General features: G+C 63.2%; 2 protein-coding genes across 8 annotated transcripts; one reads left to right on the top strand and one right to left on the bottom strand.

The window, feature by feature from the left end:
• Window positions 1-8: 8 nt before the first annotated feature.
• Window positions 9-2,617, top strand: TSR3 (TSR3 ribosome maturation factor). Of its 2 annotated transcripts, none has more exons than XM_033429217.2 (6): window positions 9-200; window positions 301-499; window positions 876-1,069; window positions 1,554-1,733; window positions 1,907-1,970; window positions 2,248-2,617. In XM_033429217.2, exons 1-6 carry the CDS (start codon window positions 89-91, stop codon window positions 2,405-2,407), a joined length of 909 nt encoding a protein of 302 aa, XP_033285108.1. In that variant the 5' UTR covers window positions 9-88; the 3' UTR covers window positions 2,408-2,617. The 2 variants fall into 2 exon arrangements, with proteins under 2 accessions (XP_033285108.1, XP_004270390.1); XM_004270342.4 differs by having other exon boundaries at window positions 10-200; window positions 301-520.
• Window positions 2,405-16,583, bottom strand: BAIAP3 (BAI1 associated protein 3). 6 transcript variants are annotated; one of them, XM_033429207.2, is made up of 34 exons: window positions 16,443-16,583; window positions 12,241-12,381; window positions 11,899-11,986; window positions 11,666-11,746; window positions 11,237-11,344; window positions 10,692-10,751; window positions 10,494-10,560; window positions 10,190-10,385; window positions 9,897-9,941; window positions 9,691-9,768; window positions 9,477-9,579; window positions 9,058-9,165; window positions 8,870-8,965; window positions 8,635-8,738; window positions 8,275-8,395; window positions 7,697-7,821; window positions 7,520-7,610; window positions 7,322-7,378; window positions 7,117-7,214; window positions 6,962-7,013; window positions 6,743-6,873; window positions 6,464-6,587; window positions 6,242-6,385; window positions 6,057-6,149; window positions 5,765-5,956; window positions 5,617-5,685; window positions 5,440-5,519; window positions 5,263-5,371; window positions 4,775-4,846; window positions 4,550-4,630; window positions 4,345-4,465; window positions 4,138-4,261; window positions 3,850-4,055; window positions 2,405-3,757 (listed from the first exon to the last, which is right to left on the bottom strand). In XM_033429207.2, the coding sequence occupies exons 2-34, from the start codon at window positions 12,369-12,371 to the stop codon at window positions 3,654-3,656; spliced, it is 3,459 nt and encodes a 1,152-aa protein (XP_033285098.2). In that variant the 5' UTR covers window positions 12,372-12,381; window positions 16,443-16,583; the 3' UTR covers window positions 2,405-3,653. The 6 variants fall into 6 exon arrangements, with proteins under 6 accessions (XP_033285098.2, XP_033285099.2, XP_012388712.3 ...); XM_033429208.2 differs by lacking the exon at window positions 16,443-16,583 and having other exon boundaries at window positions 3,914-4,055; window positions 12,241-13,827; XM_012533258.3 differs by lacking the exon at window positions 16,443-16,583 and having other exon boundaries at window positions 12,241-13,826.
• Window positions 16,584-21,953: the final 5,370 nt, after the last annotated feature.

The raw sequence follows: 21,953 nt of genomic DNA, 5'->3' as shown, positions 1-21,953 counted from the left end.
GATGTGGCGTCCGGCTCCTGCGCAGAGGCGCGCCTCGGCTGCCTGAGAAATTGCGAGCGGGCGGGATTCCCGGGCCCTGCTCCTAGCCATGGGCCGCCGCAGGGCAGCCTGTGGGCCGGGGGCCGAAGGTGGCCGCACTCGGCGCCCCGCGGGCCGCTCTCTGGAGGCTTTCGCGGAGGAGGTGGGCGCCGCGCTACGCGGTGAGTGGGGCGTGATCCGGAGCGGGGGCGGGGGTCGGAGGCCCAGGGTCGGGTCGCGGAGCCGCGGCTGAGGCCGGGTCCCCTTCTGTGCCCGGTGTAGCGTCCGTGGAGTCAGAGGCGGCCGAGGACGAGGGCGCCCCGGGCCCTGCGCACCTGCCCTGCGCTCTGGCCATGTGGGAGCTGGGCCACTGCGACCCCCGGCGCTGCACCGGCCGCAAGCTGGCGCGCCTGGGACTGGTGCGCTGCCTACGTCTGGGCCACAGGTTCGGCGGCCTCGTGCTCAGCCCCGTGGGCTCCCAGTACGTGTCCCCCGCAGACAGGTAGGCGGGAGAGGACAGGGTGTGGAGGTGGGGAGGGCGGGGTGCCTCCTGGGTCTTTTCTTAATGAGTCCCCTACTCTGGCGCATCCTTCTTTTCAGGGCTCACCTATTTGCACTGATCTGTCTAGTTTGCCCCCATTACCTAGGGCAAAGTCCAGGATGCCGCAGGTTTCAATAAACGTTTGTTGAGTGAATAAATGAGCTTTGTCGAGGAACACCTCCCCCCCAGCTGCCTCAAAAGCTTGGCCCATGAGAGTCCCTGGGGGTCATTGGGATGGGGAAATGATGCCGCTGAATCCCCAGTGGGGCCAGCACCAAGTTGACCCCAGAACCAAGCCCTACGCTGCTCCTGGCAGACAGTTGGTGGCACAGTCCGGGGTCGCTGTCATCGACTGCTCCTGGGCCAGACTGGATGAGACTCCGTTTGGGAAGATGAGAGGGAGTCACTTGCGGATCCTGCCCCACCTGGTGGCTGCCAACCCTGTGAACTATGGCCGGCCTTGCAGGCTCTCCTGCGTGGAGGCCTTTGCTGCCACCTTCTGCATCCTGGGTGAGTGTCAGGGCCTGGCAGCCTGGAGTCTGGCTGTGCTCCCAGCAGTGTGTTTTCTGCTGCAAGTCCCAGGAGGAGCATGACCATGTACGGGGAGGTGGCCAAGGTTTCGTCCTAACTCCCACTTAAGTCCTCGCCATGTGGGGTTGAGGTGGAGGCAGAACACTTCGCTGGCCTACATGCACCCGTATTTGGCCCTCGTTGTCAGGGCACCACCGCCCTGAGAGTCCTTTGTTACCAAAGCTCACCCCCAGAGACCTTATGGTCCACATGGAGGCCCAGGTGGGTGGCCCTGTGAGACTCCCTGTGGGGAGAGGGACTTAATGGGCTACTGAGGCAGAGGCTCGTGAGTGGGCATGGGCTCTCTGGACCGTGGGAAAGTGTCAGCGGGACTTTTAGTTCCTGGGACAGAAGGAACCAGCGGCAAGGGTGACAGGAGAGGGATTGTCCACATCCTTGGAATTCCTGTTTCCTGCACCAACAGGTTTTTCAGACCTTGCTGTCATTTTGCTACGGAAGTTCAAGTGGGGCAAGGGCTTCCTAGACCTGAACCGCCAGCTCCTGGACAAGTATGCAGCCTGCAGTGGCCCAGAGGAGGTGCTGCAGGCAGAGCAGGAGTTCCTGGCCCACACCAAGGAGCACCCCGAGGAAGAGGAGGAAATCGGTGAGGCCTGGCACAGACACAAGCCCCCTGGGTGGGAGCCAGCACCCTCAGGCCTGCCACCTCCTTTGAGAAGCCTGGGGGTTGGGGGGAGCCTTCCTGCCACAGCTGTGGGATGCTTGGTTCTGCTCCAGGCTCACCTACAGGTCGCTTTCCTCTTTGATTCCTCGATTCAGATCCCTTTGATGTGGATTCAGGGCGAGAGTTTGCAAACCCCAACAGGCCTGTGTCTGGCCCCTGGTAGGTCCTCGGGCTTCCCAAGTTTCATGACAGCTCAGACCCAGGGCTCCCCTCCGCCTCTGGCCTCAGCCACTCCTGCTGCAGGGTGGGGTGGTGTCCTAAACAACACCAGGATGCCTTTCTGAGTGCGGAGAAGGGAAGGTGGAGGTCCTAATGGAGGGATTTCAGTTTTGAGAGGACAGGGAATAGGAATCTGTCCTCAGCTTAGGGGCTTTGGTGAATGAGTGGGGAGGGATGTTAACTCAGACTGGCCAGTGAATGCACCCCTCCCTCCCAGGCTGCCCAGAGACAGGGCTGACAGTGACACCGAGGAGGAGTCTGAGGAACTTGGGCCTGACTCCAAGGACGGGGGAGGCAGCAGCAGCAGCCCTGAAGAGACAGAGACCAGGGTCCCCACAGAGATTTGGAAAGGAATCAAGAAACGGCAGAGAGACTGAAAGCTGCAGACATGTATATTTTCCGAGGCAGAGTGACGAGGACATCTAGAGATGGCAGTGGAACTTGCGGAAACACACAGGCCTGGTGGCCTCAGCCCCTGCAGCTGCCAGCAGGACTGGACTCTGTCTGGGTTTTCTCCCTGTGCTTCTAACCCGGCCTTGCTCTGGGTCCTGCCTCAGAGCCCTCCCAATGAAGCTGCAAGCCAAGGAGTACCCTGTGTGAGCCTCTGCTTCTCTGCGCTTGGCCTGGGGGTTTGGGGGGACCCTCAGCCTCTAGTGAGGCAGACCCTGCCTAGAAGGGTCTGGGGTGTGGGGATGGGGCTGCGGGGTAGGTCTTGTGTGGGCACCCATGCATTCGTGAAAAGAAATGCCAGATAGCTGGCCAGTTGGCATGGAGCCCCTTACACTGACCAGCCTTGAATGACATCCTCAGCCAGAGACCCTGGGCCTGTCAGCTGGGTGGGGACTGGAGACCTGTGCAGCTCTCAGGCAAACCACCTTCCACATGCCCTCTGGGATGGAGGGTCCCTGGAGAAGGGTGGGGACACTGCACATGTTCACCCTCTCCCTCCAAAGCCTGGATTGTCCAGACTCAAAACGCACCTTCCTGCCTCTCCAGCTAGTGAGGCCTTGCCTCAGCCCTGGAGAGACGAGGACAGAACTTCCTTTAGGACAGGGCTGTCCTCTGTAGCACTGGTGACATTTAGGGGTGAACCATTCTTTGTTGGGGGGGGGAGGGTTCATGGCAGGATGTCAAGCCTAGTCTCTACCCACTGGTGCTAATAGCACAGCCTTCACCCACTCCCCAGTTGTGACTGACTACCAAAAATGTCTCCAGGCAGCACCTAATGTCCCCTGGGGGGCAAGGCTGCCCCACGAGAGCCCTGCTTTAAGACCAGCACCCTCCTGCCCTGTGGCTGTGGAACCTGAGGGAAGGTGGGAAGCTCACCTGGCGGCCAGGCCTGCTCTCTCTGCTCCGGGGGGGGGGGGGTGGGGGGTAGCTGCTGGCCAGACCTTGCCCAGTCGGCCGTCCTGATCCAGTGGGGTGGGGCTTACTGGGCACAGAAGGTTCACAGCACACACCAGAGAGACATGACCAGGGCAAAAGGGAGCCCAGGGAGTCCAGCCACAGCATACACACCACGAAGCAGGGGAAGGGGCACCACGAGCCCGGCTGCACAAAGCTGACCACGGCGAGAGAACAACACGGGGACTTGGGGAGGGCCTGGCTGGCGGCCGCAGGGCCTCAGGGGTCCGCCTCCATGTACTTCTCCAGCTCCTTGAGTCTCTTGACAAACTCCTGCGCCTCCTTGTTGTTGCGGCCCTCCAGCATCCTAAGCGCTGATCTCACTGGGGGCGGGTGGTGGGGGGACGGGACGGGGCCAGTGTCAGCCCCGGCTGGCCCCGCCCTTAGCCTTGCCCCTGCCCCGCCCCTCACTCACCCTGGGCTCTGGGCCGGCGCAGGTGCAGGGTGACCGGCTGCCCGGCCCTCGCGCTCCCTCCCACCTGGGGCCTCGCGACGCCACCAATGCTGCCCAGGCCCAGGGCTGCCTCCCCTGCGAAGTCGTTGGTGGACAGCCAGTCGTGGTCCATGACGGTGAACAGCACGCAGGCGCCCCGGCGGCGGCAGGCCTCTGCGGGCACGGAGCTGGGGGCGGGGGGAGGCGGGCGGTGGTCACCTGGAACCCTGCTCCCGGCTCCGGACAGGCAGGGCAGGGAGGGACACTCACAAGTAGAAGAGCTCGTCGTACACGGGGTGCAGCGTCCGGCTCTTGACCTGGGTCCTCTGACTGCGGACCAGAGGGAAAAGGTGCGGCGGGCCCAGCTCCACGATCACAAAGGGGTCGCTCAGGCCTAGGGACACGGCTGTGAGCGGACCACGCCGCCGTCCCCGCCAGCCCCGCCTCGCCCCGCCCCGCCGCACCCATCCCCCGCACCGTTGGCGTCCAGGGGGAGCAGGTCGGCGGCGTGCAGCACCTCCACCACCAGCCGCTGTTCGGCCGCCTCGTAGTGGCAGCGGACGCTCAGGCGCCCAAACCGGTTGTGCTCCAGGGACCTCTGTGGAAAAGCCAGGGGGCCGGTGAGCCGGAGCCCGGGGACTCCCGGAGGCGGGGCCTCGTGCCCACACTTGGGCCGCACTACCTGCTTGAGCTTGTCCAAGTAGTACTGCTCGATGCACTCCCGGGTGGAGCACTGATGCAGGCGCAGCTCCTCCTCCAGCCTCTGCAGGAAGGAGGAGGCCCCTGGTGATGCCGGCAGCTCCTCACGGCCCCATTTCACGTGTGGGGCATGGATGAACTCAAACTTGGGTCTCTGGTGTCCACCCCTCCCCCTTCCTCTGTCAGACGCCCCAGGGCCAAACTTCACCTTGTAGCTTCCATCCCTCAGGCTCTCCAGGGGCAAACCCTGGCCCTCAGCGTGGAAAAAATTGACCAGGGCCTGCGGCGGGGCAAGAAGGGAGAGATATCAGGGGCGAGGTGGGTGCTGGGGACCGAGAGTGGAGACAAATGGAGACTTGAGCAGCACCCAGCTCGGGCTCTCGGGAGCCCAGGGCAGAGCCACTCACACCTGGGGCGCATCAGAAGCCCCCAGGAAGCTTGGGAAAATATCGGTGCCTGAGGCCAGATAGCTGTCTTAACAGGTGGCCCAGGTGCTTCTGACACAGGTGGGCTGGGGGAAGGAGATGCTGCCCTGGTGGGTTCCCAGAGGAGGGGTGTCCAGGGAGGGCCTGGCATCCCAGCACGGTGCAGCAGGGCAGCTGGGTAGGGTCAGCAGCCTTGTTGCCCTGGGCCTGGGGTTGGGGGAAGCCAGGAACTGGGAGCTGCAGCAGGAAGGGCTCTTCCACATGGCCCTACCTCCAGCGTGAAGTGGAAGCGCCCATAGAAGTCAGCAGACACGTCACGGTTTGCGCCCAGAGCCTGCAGAATAGCCTGTAGCAGCAGCTCCCAGAGGGCCTCCAGCACCCTGTAGGGACACTCGGCATCTGTGACTGGACACTGGGCCAGCCCTGCTCCACCTGCCCGGGACCATACCTGCTCAGGTTCTCCTTCACCAGCGAGGCGTTCAGCAGAGCCAGCTTCTCGTCCAGGTACTTCAGGAGCGGGGCCATGGCCTGCAGGCAGGGTCCTCAGGCTGGGACTGAGCCTGGACCCCCACCCCACACACGCATTCCCCACCATGCCCAAGCCCTCACCTGGCTAGGCACTCACCTCCTCGTTCTGGATGGAGTCAGGCGAGAGGCTGATGTGCTGCACGTACTTCCTGATGTCACCCACCATCTGTGGGAGGACGGCGTTCAGCACCAAGTTGGGGTGCAGGGAGGGGGCAGCCAGGTCCCGCCCCACCATCCCTGCCCACCTTGGAGGTCAGGTGTGCTGTCACGGTTCGGGCCTCCCGCTGCAGGTCCTCATCCAGGGCCTGCATGCAGCTAAGCAGGGGGCGCGGGAGCACACCCTCGAGCCCTGGAGCCCCCTCCGGCCACGCCAGGCCACGTAGCGCCTGGCCAGCAGCCTTGCGCAGGAGCTCCACGTCGTTGAGGACCACGCAGAGCTGGGGAGGTGTGCCGGACATGTGTGGGTTGGCAGTCAGGTGGTGGCCCCACTGTGCCTCCTCCTCCCCGCAACTGGCCCCTCCCCGCCCGTCGGCTCACTGGCTCGCTCACTGCCTCGCCTGCTGCCCCAGGCTGAGTGTCCACCTTCTTCCGCAGCAGCTCTGTGTAGAAGAGGGCGGCTTCACACAGGTCCTGGGGTGGAAGATGGGGGCTCAGGAGTTGTGGGACATGTCCCCTGGCCCTGTTGCCCCTCTAGACCCCGATCTCCTCTCGGGAGTCCCCACCTGGCTGAGCTGGGTGCCCAGCCCCTGGGCCTGGGCAGGGTCTGGCCATGCCAGGCGGGCCCACAGCTCCTGGATGTGGCTGAAGCAGAGGCTTGCAGTGGCTGCGGAGCTGCTGTGCTTGGAGGAGGAATCCATGGGCTCCAGCTAGGAAGCAGGGGGAAGCCTTGGTTGTGAGGGTGCCCTGGATGAGCCCAGCACCCTCAGGTCTAGGTGCTCACTCACTGTGTCCACATCCACGGCTCCCTGAAGCCTCCACCTGGCTTGGTCCCGCAGCACCTGCAGCCAAAGCTTCACAGCAGGCAGGAATGGGGCATGGATGCCAGCCAGGGCAAGGGAGCGGCTGTCCCTGCAGCGGGAGGCCAGCAGTCAGAGCTCACCCCAACTCAGATACCTTGAGCCAACATGTCCCAGGTTCCTAGCCTAAGGAGGCCCCGAGGAGAGTCTCTTGCACAGAGTCCTCCTAGAGCAGACTGGAGGACAGGTGGGGGGCAGGACACCCACCGGCCCGGGATGCTGCTCCAGAAGCACTGGATGTCTGCCAGGGTCAGGTAGAGCTCAAAAAGCCCTGAGGCCACCTCGAGGGTCATCTTCGGGCTCAGCTCCTCCGTCAGCACCCACACCTCTTCAGCCACCTGCCCAGGAGGGTGGAGTCAGACTGCCAACAACAGGAAACCCAGGTCCCTTCCCAGCCAGGGGGCTCTCCCCAGGCGACCTCCTCACCAGACGCTCCAGCTGCCGAAAGGTGAGGGTGAAGAAGTCGATCTTGATGATGCTGCAAAGGACACACCTCAGACATCTGCTCTCCCTGCTCCCCAGTCCAGCGGCAGAACTTGAGGGGCTGGATGCAGGGGCAGCAGGGAGAGCGCTGGCCCCACCTGTGGAAGAGGCTGGCATAGATGCCATAGCAGGACTGCAGATCCTCGTAGACAGTGTCAGCCAGCTTGACCAGCCCTGCAAGGCGCTGTGGCCCCGGCTGCAAGGAAGCCCAGCACACTGACCTTCTGGCCTGCACCCACATGCTGCCCCCCCTCCCCTGAGCCACACCTGCTCCCCCTGACCCATGCCCCCCCTGAGTCACACCTGCTCACGAGGACTCTGGGAGTTCAGGAGCTTGTCGAACCATTCACGGTTCCCTCTCTGCAAGGGAAGCCGCCAAAGCAGCGTGGTGGGTGGGAGGGAAGAAGGACAATAAAGTGTGTGTGGTACAGCAGGTCCAGGCGGGGGCAGGGGCACGGGCAGGGCCGGAGCAGTTAGCCCAGACCAAGCTACCAGACACACCTTCAGGGCAGCAGCAATATCCATGTTTAGCTCCGTCTCGAAGGGGCAGATCTCAAAGGAAGGCTGGAAGAGCTGCAGCTTGCCAAGACACCTGGGCGACCGGTCACCCACTGACTGGGGGTGCCCCACCCAGTCCCCTACCCCACCCCCACCCCTCGTGCCAGCGGCTGCACCCACTTCAACAGCAGCTCCAGGCGGTAGACGGCTGTGCTGTTGGTGGCAGGGAAGTAGTCTCGGAGCTGGCGCAGCAACCGAAGCCCAAACTCAGAGAAGGCGGAGAAGCTGTCTGCCAGTCCCTCCTCCTGGGGGACAGGGCCCTTAAGAACTGACTCCTGAGTGCCCGCTCCACGGCAGAACCAGCCAGTCTACAAGGCTCTGCCCTGAGGAGCACCCTCCCTACCACCACCTCCAACCCCACTGGCCTTGCAGTGATGACCTCTCCAGCCCCTGCCTCCGCAGCTCCCCCTGGAGGCACAGACGCCCTCAGGGCCTTTGCACCACCAGCTGTGCCTCCTGCGAGCTGGCCCACTCCCTCTGTTGCTCGGGACTCCATCAAGGTATCGCACACCCGATCCTGGGACCGCACAGCACGTGCCCTCTCCTAGGTCCCGCAGTTTGTCCGTTTGTTTTTAACCACCTACCGCACCCGCAGGCTGTGCATCCCACCAGGGCAGGACTCTGGCCGTCCCTGCCTGCCCCAGCCCGAGCAGCTCCACAGCACACCCCCCAGAAACAGCATTTTCAGCCGAGCCCACCTGCTCCTGGGGCAGCGAGGCCGCCTCTTCCCAGTGTGCCTGCATATCTTCCAGCAGCCCCAGAAGGTAGCCGTAGTCCAGGGTGCGCGTCTGATGGTGGCGGCTGCTGACCTGCCAGTGCCTGCAGGGCCCCAGCCCAGGCTCAGGGCAGCGGCCTTGGGGCCGGGACCAGGAGGAAACCGGCGCCCCTCCAACTCACAGCACAGCCCCTTTCCGAGACCCGCCCCTCCAGTGTCCCGCCCCTCGGGACACGGCCCCGCCCATGTACTTGCAGTTTCGCTCGCTGAGGCTCCGCCCCTCCCACCGCCCTTCCGCCCCGTCGGGGCCCTGCCCTCTTGCGTCGCGGCCTCGCCCACTCACAGCACAGCCAGCTGCAGCGCCGACAGGTTGCTCTGGGCGCCGTGCAGGCAGAGCACGGTGGCCGCAGGCCCGCTGAGCTCACCGCGCCAGCTGCTCGAGTTGGGCTGGGGGACGGGCCGGGTGTGGGTGGAGGCGGGAGACCCCCATCCCCTCTCGTCCCCCAGGTCCCCGGCCTCCCCCTCTCACCCTCCCCACGCCGCGCTTGGCTGCCCCGGGGGCCCGAGGGCGGCGCTACCTCCTCGGCTTGGTGCTCGAACTGCAGCAGACGGCTGAGCAGCAGCAGGTAGGACAGGAAGCCCGAGCGCCCGCGCTGGCTCATGCTCGTGTCCCTCTGGAACGCAGGGCCCGCCGGTCACCAGCCCTGCCCAAGCCCATGGGCTGGGGCGCAGGGCCGCAGGCCGGGGGTCCCCCTTGGCTTCCCACCTGTGTGGTGATCAGCTTGAGGACCAGCTGGCAGTCCCCCTGCACGCGGGAGGCGCTGGAGCGCGGTTCCAGTTTGAACCAGCGGTCCTCACCAGCCACGGGCACCTCCTGGGGAAAGGGGGTTCAGATTGGCGGTTCTGCCTCCCTCTTCCTCCCGCACAGACTGTCTGCAGGACCGTGGGGAGAAAACAGGCCTCCGCTTCCCACTGAACACGGGTAACCAGCACAGGGAGCGCTTAGGGGCGCCTGGACCCCTGGAGGCTGTCCCTCCCCCACTCCTCCCAGCATGGTGCCCCCCCAGCCCCAGAAAGATGGGAGACTGTTGGGGGAATCACAGGACATAGCCAGCAGTGGTATCGCAGGAAGGCGGGGCACCCATGAGCAGGTGTTCCATGAGTGACGCCCCGACAGCCACTCACCCTGATGGGTATGTTGAGGCACCCCAGGAAGTCATCGGTGTGGTCCTCCGTGGGCCCTGCTGTCCCATTTGTGCGGGCAGACTTGACAATCTGTTTGAAATACCTGGGGGCGGTAGGGTGGGCGTCACACCTGAGGTCCCTGAGGAGCCACCACCTGCTGGCCCCCGTGGCCGAGCTGTGAGTGTCAGGAGCACAAGGGTCCCACCTGCCATACCTGCTCATGCCTTTTAGGCCAATGACTTCATTCAGCTTCCTGCATGCTTCCACCAGGGACACATCATCATCATGATCCCTAAGGGTGGGGCGAGGTGGGGGTACCTGGCTGGTCTGGAGCCCAGCCTGGCCCTGACTGCCCCCTCCCACTCTCCCCAGACCAGAGGCGCCCACATCCCCTGCCCTGCAGGGCACAGGGGCCTATACCAGATGTCCAGGTGCAGCTGGTCGGTGCTGACATCCTCAATCTCACTATAAGGAGAACAGAGAGATACCCTTTAGGGTCCAGGTGATCCTCTGCCCGGAGCTGGGGCAGGGACCATTTCTGAGCCTCAGTCTCCTCCTCTGAAAAATGGGCATAGGACCAGTCCCTCAGTTCCCTGGGGCAGGCACTGAGACCGCATACAGGCACAGCTGCCACATGCAACCCCAGGACCAGCCTGGCACCGCAGCAGACCCTGCCCAACCACCCTGCCATCCAGCTGGACAAAGGGCCTTACAAGAGGAAGTGCTCCTTCCACACAGGGTTCAGGGTGCTGCTCTTGACCTCAGTGACCTGGATGCACTTGGCCGGCAGTGGGCCACCACGCTTGCTGCCCTTGCGGAAGCTGAAGCGCTGCTCCTTGTGTGGGCCCGGCTCCCTCAGGGTGCCTGAGGCCGGCAGGATGCCCAACATGCAGTACGGGTCACTGAAACCTGGGACATGGCAGGTGTCTCAGCCCCCGACCCCTGACCCCAGGCCCTCCCGTGACCCCCAGACCTGAGCTAGCCAACGTCCCGGCTGAGCTAGCCAACCCCACTCACCGTTGGGGTCTTTGGCCAGCAAGTTCTTGGCACGCATGACGGAGACTTTCAGGGCATATGTGGGAGCCTGTGGGTGGGTGGGGGTGTGAGGGCCTCTCGGAGCTCAGCGTGTACCCAGCCCTGTGCCCCCTCCACCCTGAGCCCCTGCACACGAGCACTGCGCTGGTCAGCGTCTGCCCAGGTGGGCAGCAGCCTCACCTTGGCCTTCTTCACACGCTCCATGGCCTCAGCATGTTGCTCGGGGCTGGTGCCGAACACCTGCACAGGGCAGGCAGGTGTGAGGGCCCAGGTACCGCTGAAGCAGGGCTGGCTATTGTCCTGGGGGCCTCACGGGGTTGGGGGAGCACACACAAGTGAGGAATAAAGGTGTCTGTCCATCTGTTGGTTTGTCCTTTCTACTTTTTTTCTGTGTGTCTGTCCATCTTTCTTTGTATGTCCTATATCTGTCTACCTGTCCTTTCCTGTGTTGTTTATATTTGTCTCTGTGTTCATCTGTCTGTTTTTGTGTTCTTCTGTTTGAATGTGTCTGTGTGTCCGTCCATCACTCCATCTTTCTGGGCATGCCTATCAGCCCGTTTGTGTCTGCCTGTGCATGTGTGTGTGTGTGTCTTGTGTACATGGGGCAAATCTGTGTGTGTTCTTCAGGTGATAGTGACATAAGCACGTGGGGGAAAGTGTCTCAGTCCTCCCCAGAGATGGGGAGGGGCCAGGCCAGGAGGGTGGGTGGGGCCAATGGGGCTCACCTGCTGCAGGTAGCTCAGTAGGGCCCCCTGGTCATCCACCTGGTCGGGGCCCATGGTCCCTGCGCGGTAAAGGACTGTGTACAAGGCTTCCTCATAGAGCATCTCCACCTGCAGGTGGGGAGGGGAGCACATGCTGAGTCCCGGCCACCCTGTCCCTGTCTCTCCTCAGCCCCGGGCTCTGGACACAGGGGGTCTCAGGCTCCTCGAGTCCACCCTGTGTGCCCAGCCCCCAGCAGCTCCTCCCACTGGCAGAGCCCAATCCCTGCCTCTGTGCCTTTGCACCTAGCAGGCCCTCCATTGGGGGTCCCTCCTCACCCTTGATCTCTGTTCGCTTCCATGGGGAGGCCTGGCCCACCCACCCCAGACCCTAAGTCTGGCACACAGAGGTACTTACAGCCCCTCCTGGGGCCAGGCCCCCTTCCCCCTTACCTCCTCTTGGGTCAGGGCTCTAAGGCCACGGCTGGGGTCCACGGGCTCTGTGGGGGCTGGGGAGCTACTGCGCAGGAGGACCTGTGAAGGGCACCGGGTGAGGGCCTCTGTGGCTCCCGGGGCCAGTGGGGTGCAGAGTGCTCCAGGGAGGGAGGGAGTGGAGGGCGGAGGGGCAGGTGGGGAGGCCTGGCCCAGCACCCCATGCCAGGCAGCAGTGCCCGTGCTATCCGCACCTCGGGGCACGGCAGGCCCTGTCTGCTTTCCACCTTCTTCAGGATGAGGCGCATCTGGGCAAAGAACTCCACACCATCTCCGGGTTTCCTGCCAAGAAAGCCCAGACTCGGGGTCAGCAGACCCTCCCCGAAGCTACAGCTCACGGCACGTGCCGGCCCACACGACTCAAGGGTCTCTGCATGTCTGGGGGTGAGGTATGATGCCTCCCATGGCCTTGGGTTCAGAGCCTCCTGGGCTTCCCCCAGGGGCCATGCTGGGCAGCTGGTGTGTGAGGTCAGCGAAGGAAGGGGGGCCCGGTGCAGGTGACCATGACCATGCGGAGCAGGCTGTGGGGTACCCACCAGGCCCCAGCCGCGGGCTCCTGCACTTCGGTGCTGCTGCTCGCCGGCTCCTCCTCAGTCCTCCGGCGGAAGGACGGGCACACCTGCACCTGCCTGAGCACGCTGCTCTTGATCTCCAGCAAGGTGGACATGGTGGTTGGCCTGCGGGCAGAGAGCACAGCCACAACCTCCGGTCGGGCCACTTGCTCATTCGCTGGTGTTGCCATACTGTCCCCAATGATCAAATCAGATGCCACCCTGAGCAATGACTGAGGTGTCCCCCGTTGCTCAGAGGTGCCCACTGCTGGGGTCATGGGCTCCAGCCCCTCACAGGGCTGCAGACTTGCTCAGTCCAAGCCCTATCCCTTCCCACAGATTCTGGCCACCCAGACCAGAATGACTAGTACTGAGCTGGCTTCAGGGGATGCCCGGGGCCCATTCCTCACTCGACACAGAGGATCCCTCTCCGTCCCAGTGTGGTATCTGGGCTGCTCCAGGCAGGATGCTACATGGTGGCTCAGCTGCCATGGCAACATGGGCAACTGGAGCCGGACAGGAGAGTGAGCGGGAGCTGTGGCCCCACAACCCACACTGGCCAAAAGAGGAGTAGGCCCTGCTCTGGGGACACCTTCCTGTCCAGGTGGCTAGGCCCTGGGATGCCCCGAGGGGCAAGCGGCTCTCACTGCCAACTCCAGTTCCCCCGGCCTGACCAGCCTTTGCTGTTACACCCACACACGTCCTCCAGGGGTCTCAGTGTCCCCTGCAGACCCCGCTGGGAAGGGCAAGATGATAGCTAAGCCACCAAGGGCCCCTGAGCCTGCCTCTTCCACCCCATGGCCTGGCCCAGGCACCCACCTCTCCCCTGGGTCAGGCAACAACCTCCGGCCCTGGGCCCCCTGGATCCCCAGGGTGGTCTTCTGTTCCCCCGTTGAAAACCATCAGGGCAAAGTGAAGACCCTTTCCCGGGCCACCTCTGCCACTCGGTGCCACCACTCGGGCTCCCTGCCCCAAGCTTGCCGGCCTCTTGTGCAGGACACACCGTGCTCCCCTCGGCCCACCTGGGGGCCTTCCCACTGTCTGGGTCCCCTCATTGTCCACTCTTGAGCACTCCCCCGCCCCCACAGGGCCAGGCACATCAGCCTGAGCCTGCCATTTTCATTTGACAAAATAGGAAATGGGGACCCAGCCAGATCCAACTCTACTTGCCCTGATCACACAGGCACTTAGCAATGTGAGAGCCAGGTGAGACCCGCCCCTGCCCTGTGCGCCCGCTGCTCAGGGGCTGGGCCTGTGCTTGTGCAAGTCTCCGTTTACCAGCGCTGCCCCTTCCTGGACTCTTATGCTCTGCTGGGAGAGCCAGGGCCAGGCACGCCTGCCACCTCGTGGGTCCTAAACAGACTTTTTGAGCAAACCAGGTCTGTCTCTGGGTGGGCCCAGGCTGCCATCCCTGGTCTGCGACCCCCACCAGCTCTTAGCTCCTCGTCCTGCTCCCTGATCCTCCAACCCCGGACCTGTGGGGCCCAGGGGACACTAGGCTCAGAGGGTCTCATCTGGCCAGACACGAGAGCTGGGACAGGGAAGGCAGGTGGCTCAGCCCCCACGAGCTCCCCCCACCATACCTGTCAGCGCCTGCCCCTGGGGGCCTCTACCCAAGATGGGGGCTCCGCAGCCTCTGCACGCACTTCCCGAAGCTGTCACCCTACAGCTGGCAGTGAGGTCCCGAGGGGGCTAGGCGTCACAGGCCCCCTTTTCCTCTCTAGCTGAGTGGAAGAGGCTGCTCCCCCCACAGACCCCCAAAGCCAGGGAGCAGCCACTGCTTTAGCTGTTGCCACGGCAACCGCCAGCTGCGTCTGCATGTGACAGGGGCTCCAGGGCTCACATTCCCAGAGATGAAGATGACGCAGGAGCCAAGTGGCCTGAGCTGCAGGGTTGGGGGCTTTCTCTGTGAGAACGAAATGTTCAAGGCAAGGCAGGCCACCTCCCCTGATAATCCTCAGACCAGCCCTGGAGAGGGGGTGCCACTCTGCTCCCCCACCTAGATGAGGAAACTGAGGTCCCGGGGTTAGGAACCCACCCAAGGCCACAGAGCCAGCAGGAGGCCCGGAATGGAGTCGAGGTCTCCCCAGCTCTCGTGTCCGAGCGCTAAGCTCTTGGCTCGGCTTGAGTCTTGGGGTCCATCCAGATGGGCTGGCCTTCCCCTGTGCTGCGCGGCCCCTCCCTGCTCCCTTCCTCAGCCCATTGCGAGGATGGGGCAATAGTGGCGTCTGGGTGCAGGGGTCCAGGAGAGATGGCTCATCCTGAGAGCCCAGAAATTCCCTTTGTTCCCCTGGAAACCCTGGGCCGGCTGAGCAGTGATGACCTCACTGCACCCAACAGCCTGGGAGCCAGCCAGCACCTCCCCCAGAGCTGCCTTTGACAGTGGGCATGTGGCCGACCCCCAGGAAGCAGTCACTGGCTGCAGGGGCCCTCAGCCTGTACAGGGCACAGTGAGCTGGGTACAGGGCTGCAGGGGACCCCCCCATCTGTCTGACGGGCCCCATGGGACTCCTTCCTGAGCTCTCCATTTCTCGGTCCCAGGTCTGGCCGGCAGCTGAGAGCAGGACATGCCTGTACCCCTGCGTATGCCTGGCCACCAGTTCCCATTTATCCAACGAACAAAGTGACGCGGGCCAAGGAGCTGAACGCCACACAGGCACCGGGCCCAGCTGAAAGTGACAGGCCCGCCGTGTTCCCGGGCTGTGCCCAAGGCCCAGGGTTGAATGGGAAATGATAATTTGCAAAGTGGATGTCACTGTCCCATTTCACATCCCAGGGCTGGGGTGAGCTGCCCTGAGCCAGGCCTCGAGCCCAGGGCTCAAAGCCAAGCTGTCTCCTGCTAGCCCACTGGGGAGCCGGGGTGGCACTGAAGCAGGTAGGTCTGGGGCAGCTGAGCTGAACTGGAGGGCCAGCTCTCTCTCTAGTCAGAGTCCTCAGTGGCTAGCTGGCCACCCTTGGAGTGAATAAACACTTTCAGGGCGCTGGGGCCTTCTTACTGAAATCAGTCCCTGGAGACTTGGGGGTCGGGGGTCCACTGATGCCGCCGTGGGCATGTGTAAGGGGGTGGCAGGATGTCTGGCCCCACCAGCTAGCTGTCCCTGCTGCCCTGTTGGTCTTCTCTTCCCAGCCCAGCCCCCACCTGACCCCCCTCACTCTTCCTATAGGATTTCCGGCTCCCACCTCTCCCTGTCCTCATTGACTCTGCACACAGTGCTCCCCTGCACACAGCACAGCTGCAGTGCCTCACTGCAAATCACCTGGCGTGCCCATTACAAATATTAGGGTCTCATCCCCACTTAATCCCCAGGGAGGGACCTGGGAATCTGTATTGTAACCAACTCTGTAGGTGGACATAGAGCTCTGAAGCTTGAGGCGAGCTAGATGCTTCTAGAATGAACGCATTTAAAATGAAATCCTCCGAGGTCCCCTCCCACTTGGCCAGGCCGGCCCCCTCTTACCTGTCTTCCCTCACCTGTTCACGCGGCGTTCCTCCCTCCCACTTCTCTCAGTGACATCCCCTCTCGCCCCTTCCTCCCGTCCCCCCTCTTCCCGAAGCTCCCCGTGAGAACCTCAGGCCCCCCAGTTCTGTCGGGGTGCTTCTCTCATTGGTGGGCGCTCGGTTCTGGGGCAGTTTGGAAACCTGGTGAGGGTGTATTTTTTTTGGACCCACCCAGACGTCTGGAGGGATTTGGGGAAAGCAAGGGGTCCTGCCAGGATCGGCAGGAGGGGGACGGAACTGGGCTCTAGGGGCGTCTTCCTCCCTGGAGGGTTGGCTGGGAAACCCCCGCGGAGCGTCTCGGAGCAGGGCGGGGAGGTCCTCGGCCCCGGCCCACCTGCGGCTTCCCCCGGGGTTGGCGCGCCGGGTAGGAGCGGGGTCACCCTGCGCATCCCGGGGGCCGCCGGCAGACGGTGGTCCTGGAGTCCCGCGCCCCCCGCGGCAGGGAGGTCTGGTCCCCCCCGCTCCCGCCGGGTCCTGCTTCCGCGCTCCGAGGGCCGCAACAGCGAGGGCCGCTCCTCCAAGCGCACGCCGGCCTCCGTCTCCCCGGGGCAGACGGCTTGTCTTCTCGACCTCCCGGGGCCCGGGGTGGCGACGAGCGCGGCGCGGGAGCTGGACCGGCGGCTCTCCTGTACGTCGGTGGGGCGCCGGGCCGAGCTTCGACGGCCGGGCGGGAGCCCGCGGCACTCACCGTGGTCCGGGTGGCTGAGAAGTGGGGACAGTGCTCCTGCGAGCGCCGCGCTCGGCACCGGCTCCGGGGAGGCTTTGGCTGCGCAACCGCTCGCAGCTGCCAGAGCAGACAGCACAGCGCGGGCGCAGCGGCTGCAGGGGCCGGGGGCGGGGCCGGGTCTGCTCGCCCCGCCCCGCCCCGCCGCTCCGGGCTCTCTTCCGCCCCGCCCCCGCCTCCCTTGAGTCCCACCACCGCGCCCCCGCCGCAAGGATTGCCGGGCGAGGATCCCCGCGACCCCCGTGCTCTGCCGGGCACCCCCTCCCCCAAGGGGCGGGGTTCGGGGCTGTCAGTCAACCCACAGGTGGGTGCAGCGCGGGAGCAGGGTCTGCTCTGCGTCAGGACCCCCTCCTGGGGGCCCCAGGGAAGCCAGAGTCGCCGAAACGGAACAAGATATGCCCGGGTCCGCAGCGCAGACTTTTCTGGAAAGCCTGCGCAGTCATCTCCGAAGTCGCCCTACCAGCCCAGAGCTGTCCCCAACACAAACATGGAGCGGACCTTGGTCTGGGGACTCCTCCACCGCGGGCCTAATCGCTTTTCTCAGAAGGGACAGTCCGCACCCGGGGCAAGGGGGTGCTGCAGGCACCAACCCGGGATGCCCACAACAATCCTGATCACCTGTTGGGGTGACCGAACCCCATGGCCCATCCTGGGTCGCTTGCTGGGTTGCCCCTCTGGCTGGAACCGCCGTCATGCGCTGGACCCCCTCTAGCGCCATTCCCAGCCCATCCTCGGTGCCCCTCCACCGCACCGTGGTCACCTGGAGAGCTTGTAAAAACAGATTGCTCGGCCCACCCGGGACCTGCTGATTCCCAAAGTCTGGGCTGGGGCCCCATCATCTGAGGCTCCTCCCACCACACTTGGAGAACCCTGGGGGCTGCTCAGAGGTTCTGAACTTGTCAGAGACGCACAGGGTCCCTGTATCCCAGCCCTGCCTTTGGCAGATCCTGCTGGACCCTCAGAGCACCTTTTACTTGGGGATCAAGACTGTGGTTTGGATAAGTTTTCGCCCCAGAGACTTCGTCTCTAATGGAGGTACTCCAGGCCAGATGGGGAACAGACAGACCTGGAACCCACTTCAGCTCAGACCCAGAGGCAAAAGACAGTTGGCGCTGGGGAGGCCAGGGGTCAGCTGAACTTAGGAGAGGGCCAGAGTCTGGAGGAGCAGGGTTCCAGAACAGAGCTGCATGCTGGGAGGCAGCCCACCTGTGCTTTCTTCACTCCCCAGTCCAGAGGAGACCAGGTGCTTCCCCTCGCCCCAGGATGCGGCCACCACCTGTCTCAATTTCTAGACCCAGACTCACAGCCATGCCATGCGTGCCTGTCTGTGCAGGATAAGACACAGAACCACCTTGTTCGGGGAAGACAGCCCTGCAGAGTGGGAGACAGCACTGAAGGGTGGGTTCTCCTTCTGGAAGTTCTGGCCCTAGGCCCTGCTTCCATCCTGACCCAGCACAGCCAGGCAGATGGGGGAGGGGGTGCTCAGGAAATGCACAATGGCTTGGGACAGATGAGTCAGGTGAGCAGGGGAGGGGCCTGGATCCCATGCCACCAGCTGCCCCTTGGCTTCCTTCTGCAGGGGGTGGGAATGGTTTGGGGGCAGCTAATGTCCTTCCCTGGGGATTTGGCAGGTCCTGAGCCAGGGTCTTGTAGCTGATGCCCCCCACCTCTGCAGTCTTGCATCAGGTTCTGCCAACCTGTTGGAACAAACACCGCCTGGTTGCCATGGTGATCCTAATGGCTTTGGGGTGAAGAGACGAGAGCCTAGGAGAGCCTGCAGCTGCTGTAAACAGGAAGTTAGGAGGGGCAGCTGCCAGTGGAGGGGGCCCCTACTCACACCCCCATCCCAAGCTCTGAGGGGAGCTAAGGGGCTGGGGGCCAGCGACGTCACGAAGATGCACCAGCCGCTAAGACTAACACCACGCAGCCTGTCGGGGCAGAGGGCGCCTGGAGGCCTCACCACTCTCTTTTGCAGGTAGGGAAACTGAGGCCCAGAGAGGCCCAGAGAGGGGAAAGGGCTTGTCCAGGGCTACACAGCAACAGGCTGGGTCCCAAAGCCAACTCTGGGCCTCTGTTTCCCCAGGAAAGCATAATCTTCAGGGTCCTTCCCTCCACAAACATTTCCTGGGGAGGGAATGATGGTCCCGTTCGTGCCGACCCCTTCATTGTCCCCCAACCTCCTGGGTCAGACTCCTGCCCTGCCACACTCCTCCACTGCCTTGGGCCTCAGTTTCCCTCATTAGTAAAACGGAGATAGCAGCAGCAGAGCCCACCTCTCAGCAGGGGGAGGGGATGGCCTTACCGCGGAGCAAGTGCTGGTTAGAGTCAGCTGCAGCTCCTCCAGTCCACGGGGGATGGGAACTGGAGCCACCATTGCCCAGGACCCTCCAGTGGCCTTGGGAGGGTCTCTTTCCTTCAGGGACTTAGTTTTGGCCTCCGCAGGTTGGAGGTTTAAGCTCATCCTTGTGCGATCCCGCAGCCAGTAGAGGACAGGGAGGGACGCCCCTTGCCCTGTGCCTGTGCCCCAGGCCTTGAGCTGAAGGATTTACGTTGGCCCCCTTGCCCCAGGCCCCCCACAGCGGTTCTGAGCTTGACGGGCTGTGAGGGGGCAGCTCGGGGCATGCACAGGAGTTAGGGCACAAGACACCCTGCCTATGGGGATCAGGGCTCGGTGGGTCTTGTGGGGAGGTGGGTTTACTCGTGGAGCTTCCAGCTGGAAAGGGTCTGGAAGACAGGGTGAGTGGCTTTTCCTTCTTAGGGCCAGGAGAAAAGCACCAGGCTCTGGGCAAACACTCTGATGGCTGCTGACGGGCAGGGAGAAGGGGCCTCAGAAGTGAGAGGCATCCTGGTAAGTCCAGGGCACTGCCATCACTTTTAATAATGCATGAAATCACGCCCTATGGTGGCAGCCCTTGGAATTGCAGGCACAGCCTCCTAGCAGTCAGGCTTCTCCCACAGCTCTCTGACCCCCATAGCACCTGTCGGAGGACAATGGCAGGAAAAGCGGGAAGGGAGGTGGATCACAGGGAACTCACAGGCACATAGCCTGGGAATTCGGGTCAGCGTCCCTGCCTGCCCTGGGCTGGAGGACCCTGAGGGACTGCAGGAATCTGTCCCATTACCTGTGCTGTCCTGGGTGGTTCTGCCAGCAGAAGTGGTGGCTCCAGTTGAGAGGGGGTCTGGCCCACATGTGACCCCCTTGCCTGGGGCACTTAACCAGAAGCCCAGTGGGGGTCCTGCTGCCAGCATCTGTGCGGGTGGAGCCTGTGCCAGACTGGGTGCTCTGGGGCCTCAGGCCCGAGGTTTTCGTGGGGCTGGGGGTGGGGACAGAGCAGCAGCCCAGCCAGGGCTCTGCAGGTCTGCGTGAGGCCCAGGCGACCGGCGGCAGAGCTGGGAATGGGTCAGGTGCCTGGCTCCTCCACGCACATCCTTCTGCACACAGGAGGCCGAGGCACTTGTCCTGGCTCTGGGGCCCCTGATTCCTTCCTCAAGGCAAGAAAAACCCCCTTGGGATGGGTCACCTGTAAGAGCAGAGGCTGGGAGGGAAGAACCCAGGCTGGGGCCCTGTAACTTTCTTTTGCTGCTCCTTCATTATTTTCTTCTAAAAGCTCAGATAAAACAGCTTCCTGACTGAGGCCCGAGGCTTTGGGCAAGTGGCAAAGTCCGTAGGGTCTGAGGAACTAAGGGTGGATGGGACCCAGTGCTCTAGCTCCTCTGGCAGGCCCATGGCCTCTGCAGATGGGGTCACAGTAGTCTGGAGGCCTCCAGATGAGCCTCCTGACCACTGAGGCAGGACACCCCCAGGCTCAGCACCAGGGTCGGCTGGGGGCAGATCTGGACCAGCACTCCTTGGGCCCCTCCCTGCTGGAGTTGACTTAGACCAGTTGGAGCCAGCCCAAGTCAGTGCTCGGGGGCCCTCCAACCTGGCAACACGTCGCCATGGCAAGCTCAAACTGGAGGCAGGGCCTGATGTATTGTAGGAGGGCTTTGGGCTGCCTGGTCAGGGAGCAAGGTGGCCTCATGGGGGCGGGCAGGTGTGAGGACACGGTGCTGACTCGGCCAGGACAGTCCAGGGAGGCCGGGGGGGACCCCCAGGGACCCAGAGCCCATCCAGGAGCCTATCTGGGCTCCAGGCAGAGTGGTTCCTGGGGAGATAGGCTCCCAGCTTGTCCTACCTGTGGTCAAGTTCTCCTAGAAGCCCCAACGCTGGGTTCCTTGCTCTGCACCCATGTAACAGCCTGGCCCGAGCCAGTCCTGGACACAGTGTCCCAGGGGCCTGGTCAGGGTCTGAGCCAAGGGCTCACAGGCACCTTGGCACCATGAGGACGGCATCCTGGTGCCCCAGGGAGGTCCACCCTGGCGGTGAGAAGGAGGTCCCCATGGGGGGAACCTGCTCCAGTAGGCCAGGGAGGTACAGGTGAGACTCAGGGGACAGGGACAGGGGTCAGTGCAGGATGTGGGCCCAGCCTTGGCTGCCCACGCCCCAGCCTCAGAGGCACAGACCGGGGGATTCAACCTTGGCTCTAGGGAATGTCACCCTCTGCCACTTGCGGGTCACTGAGCATCTGATGCTGGAAGCCGAGGGAGGAGGCGGCTCCAGCAGCTCCTGGGCCAGCAGCACAGGACCCTGGAATTGGCCAGCGTGGCCCCCCTGACACCGAGCATGAAGCAGCCTGTGCAGACGGAGCAGGAAAAGGACACCCTGCAGGCGGCAGTTAGTGGAAATATTTTAATTAGAGGATTTTTAGATACAGTGGTTAATCTATAGCCCACAATTCCTTACTAATTATTAGGCGCCTCATGCTGGGAACACACGCTCTTCCCTTACAGTAGAAACAGAATCATCGCATTTCATAGTTCTTGTGTTACAAGATTCACATCTTTGTTAAGCCAAGGACTGTGGCACAAAAGGACATTTCATTAGCCGAAGTCACGACAATTTGCTAGAAACACTGATTACTTTAGAATGCTTTAACTAGAAAATATATTGAATTTCCATATATATTAACCATATACATGTATAACTATTACTAAGAGTAGTTCGGTCATTACAAAATAAGACATTCTGGGAGAGGCTACAAATACACAACCCGTTGGATCCCCCGAAGGCCCTCTGTGCCCAACACATTGTGGACATCAAACTGGGAGCTCAGCAGCTCGACACATCCAGCTCAGTGAGCTGGGAAGGCACTGGGGCCTTGAGCCACAGGTGCTGTGGGCTCAGGGGCCCCCAACTTCCACCACGATCCTGTTGCCAGGCCATATGTTTCTCAAGGCGAGCCTTGGCCCTTCCTGACCAGGGGCCCGGGTGACCAGTCCTCCTCGAGCTCCTATGGGGATCATCCTGCCCCTGGGTCTGTGGGCCGGAGCCACAGGTGCAGGGGTCCCCCAGCAAGGGTCTTCAGGGTGGGAGGGCAGGCCGGCTCCAGGCTTCGTTGGGACGCGGAGGCCAAGTACCCGCCTTGGCAGTGCCGG

This window comes from Orcinus orca, chromosome 16 (genome assembly GCF_937001465.1).
Source record: "Orcinus orca chromosome 16, mOrcOrc1.1, whole genome shotgun sequence".
Lineage (NCBI taxonomy): Eukaryota > Metazoa > Chordata > Mammalia > Artiodactyla > Delphinidae > Orcinus > Orcinus orca.
Note: the sequence above shows the minus strand (reverse complement) of the source record. Positions and strands in the feature narration are given on the sequence as shown.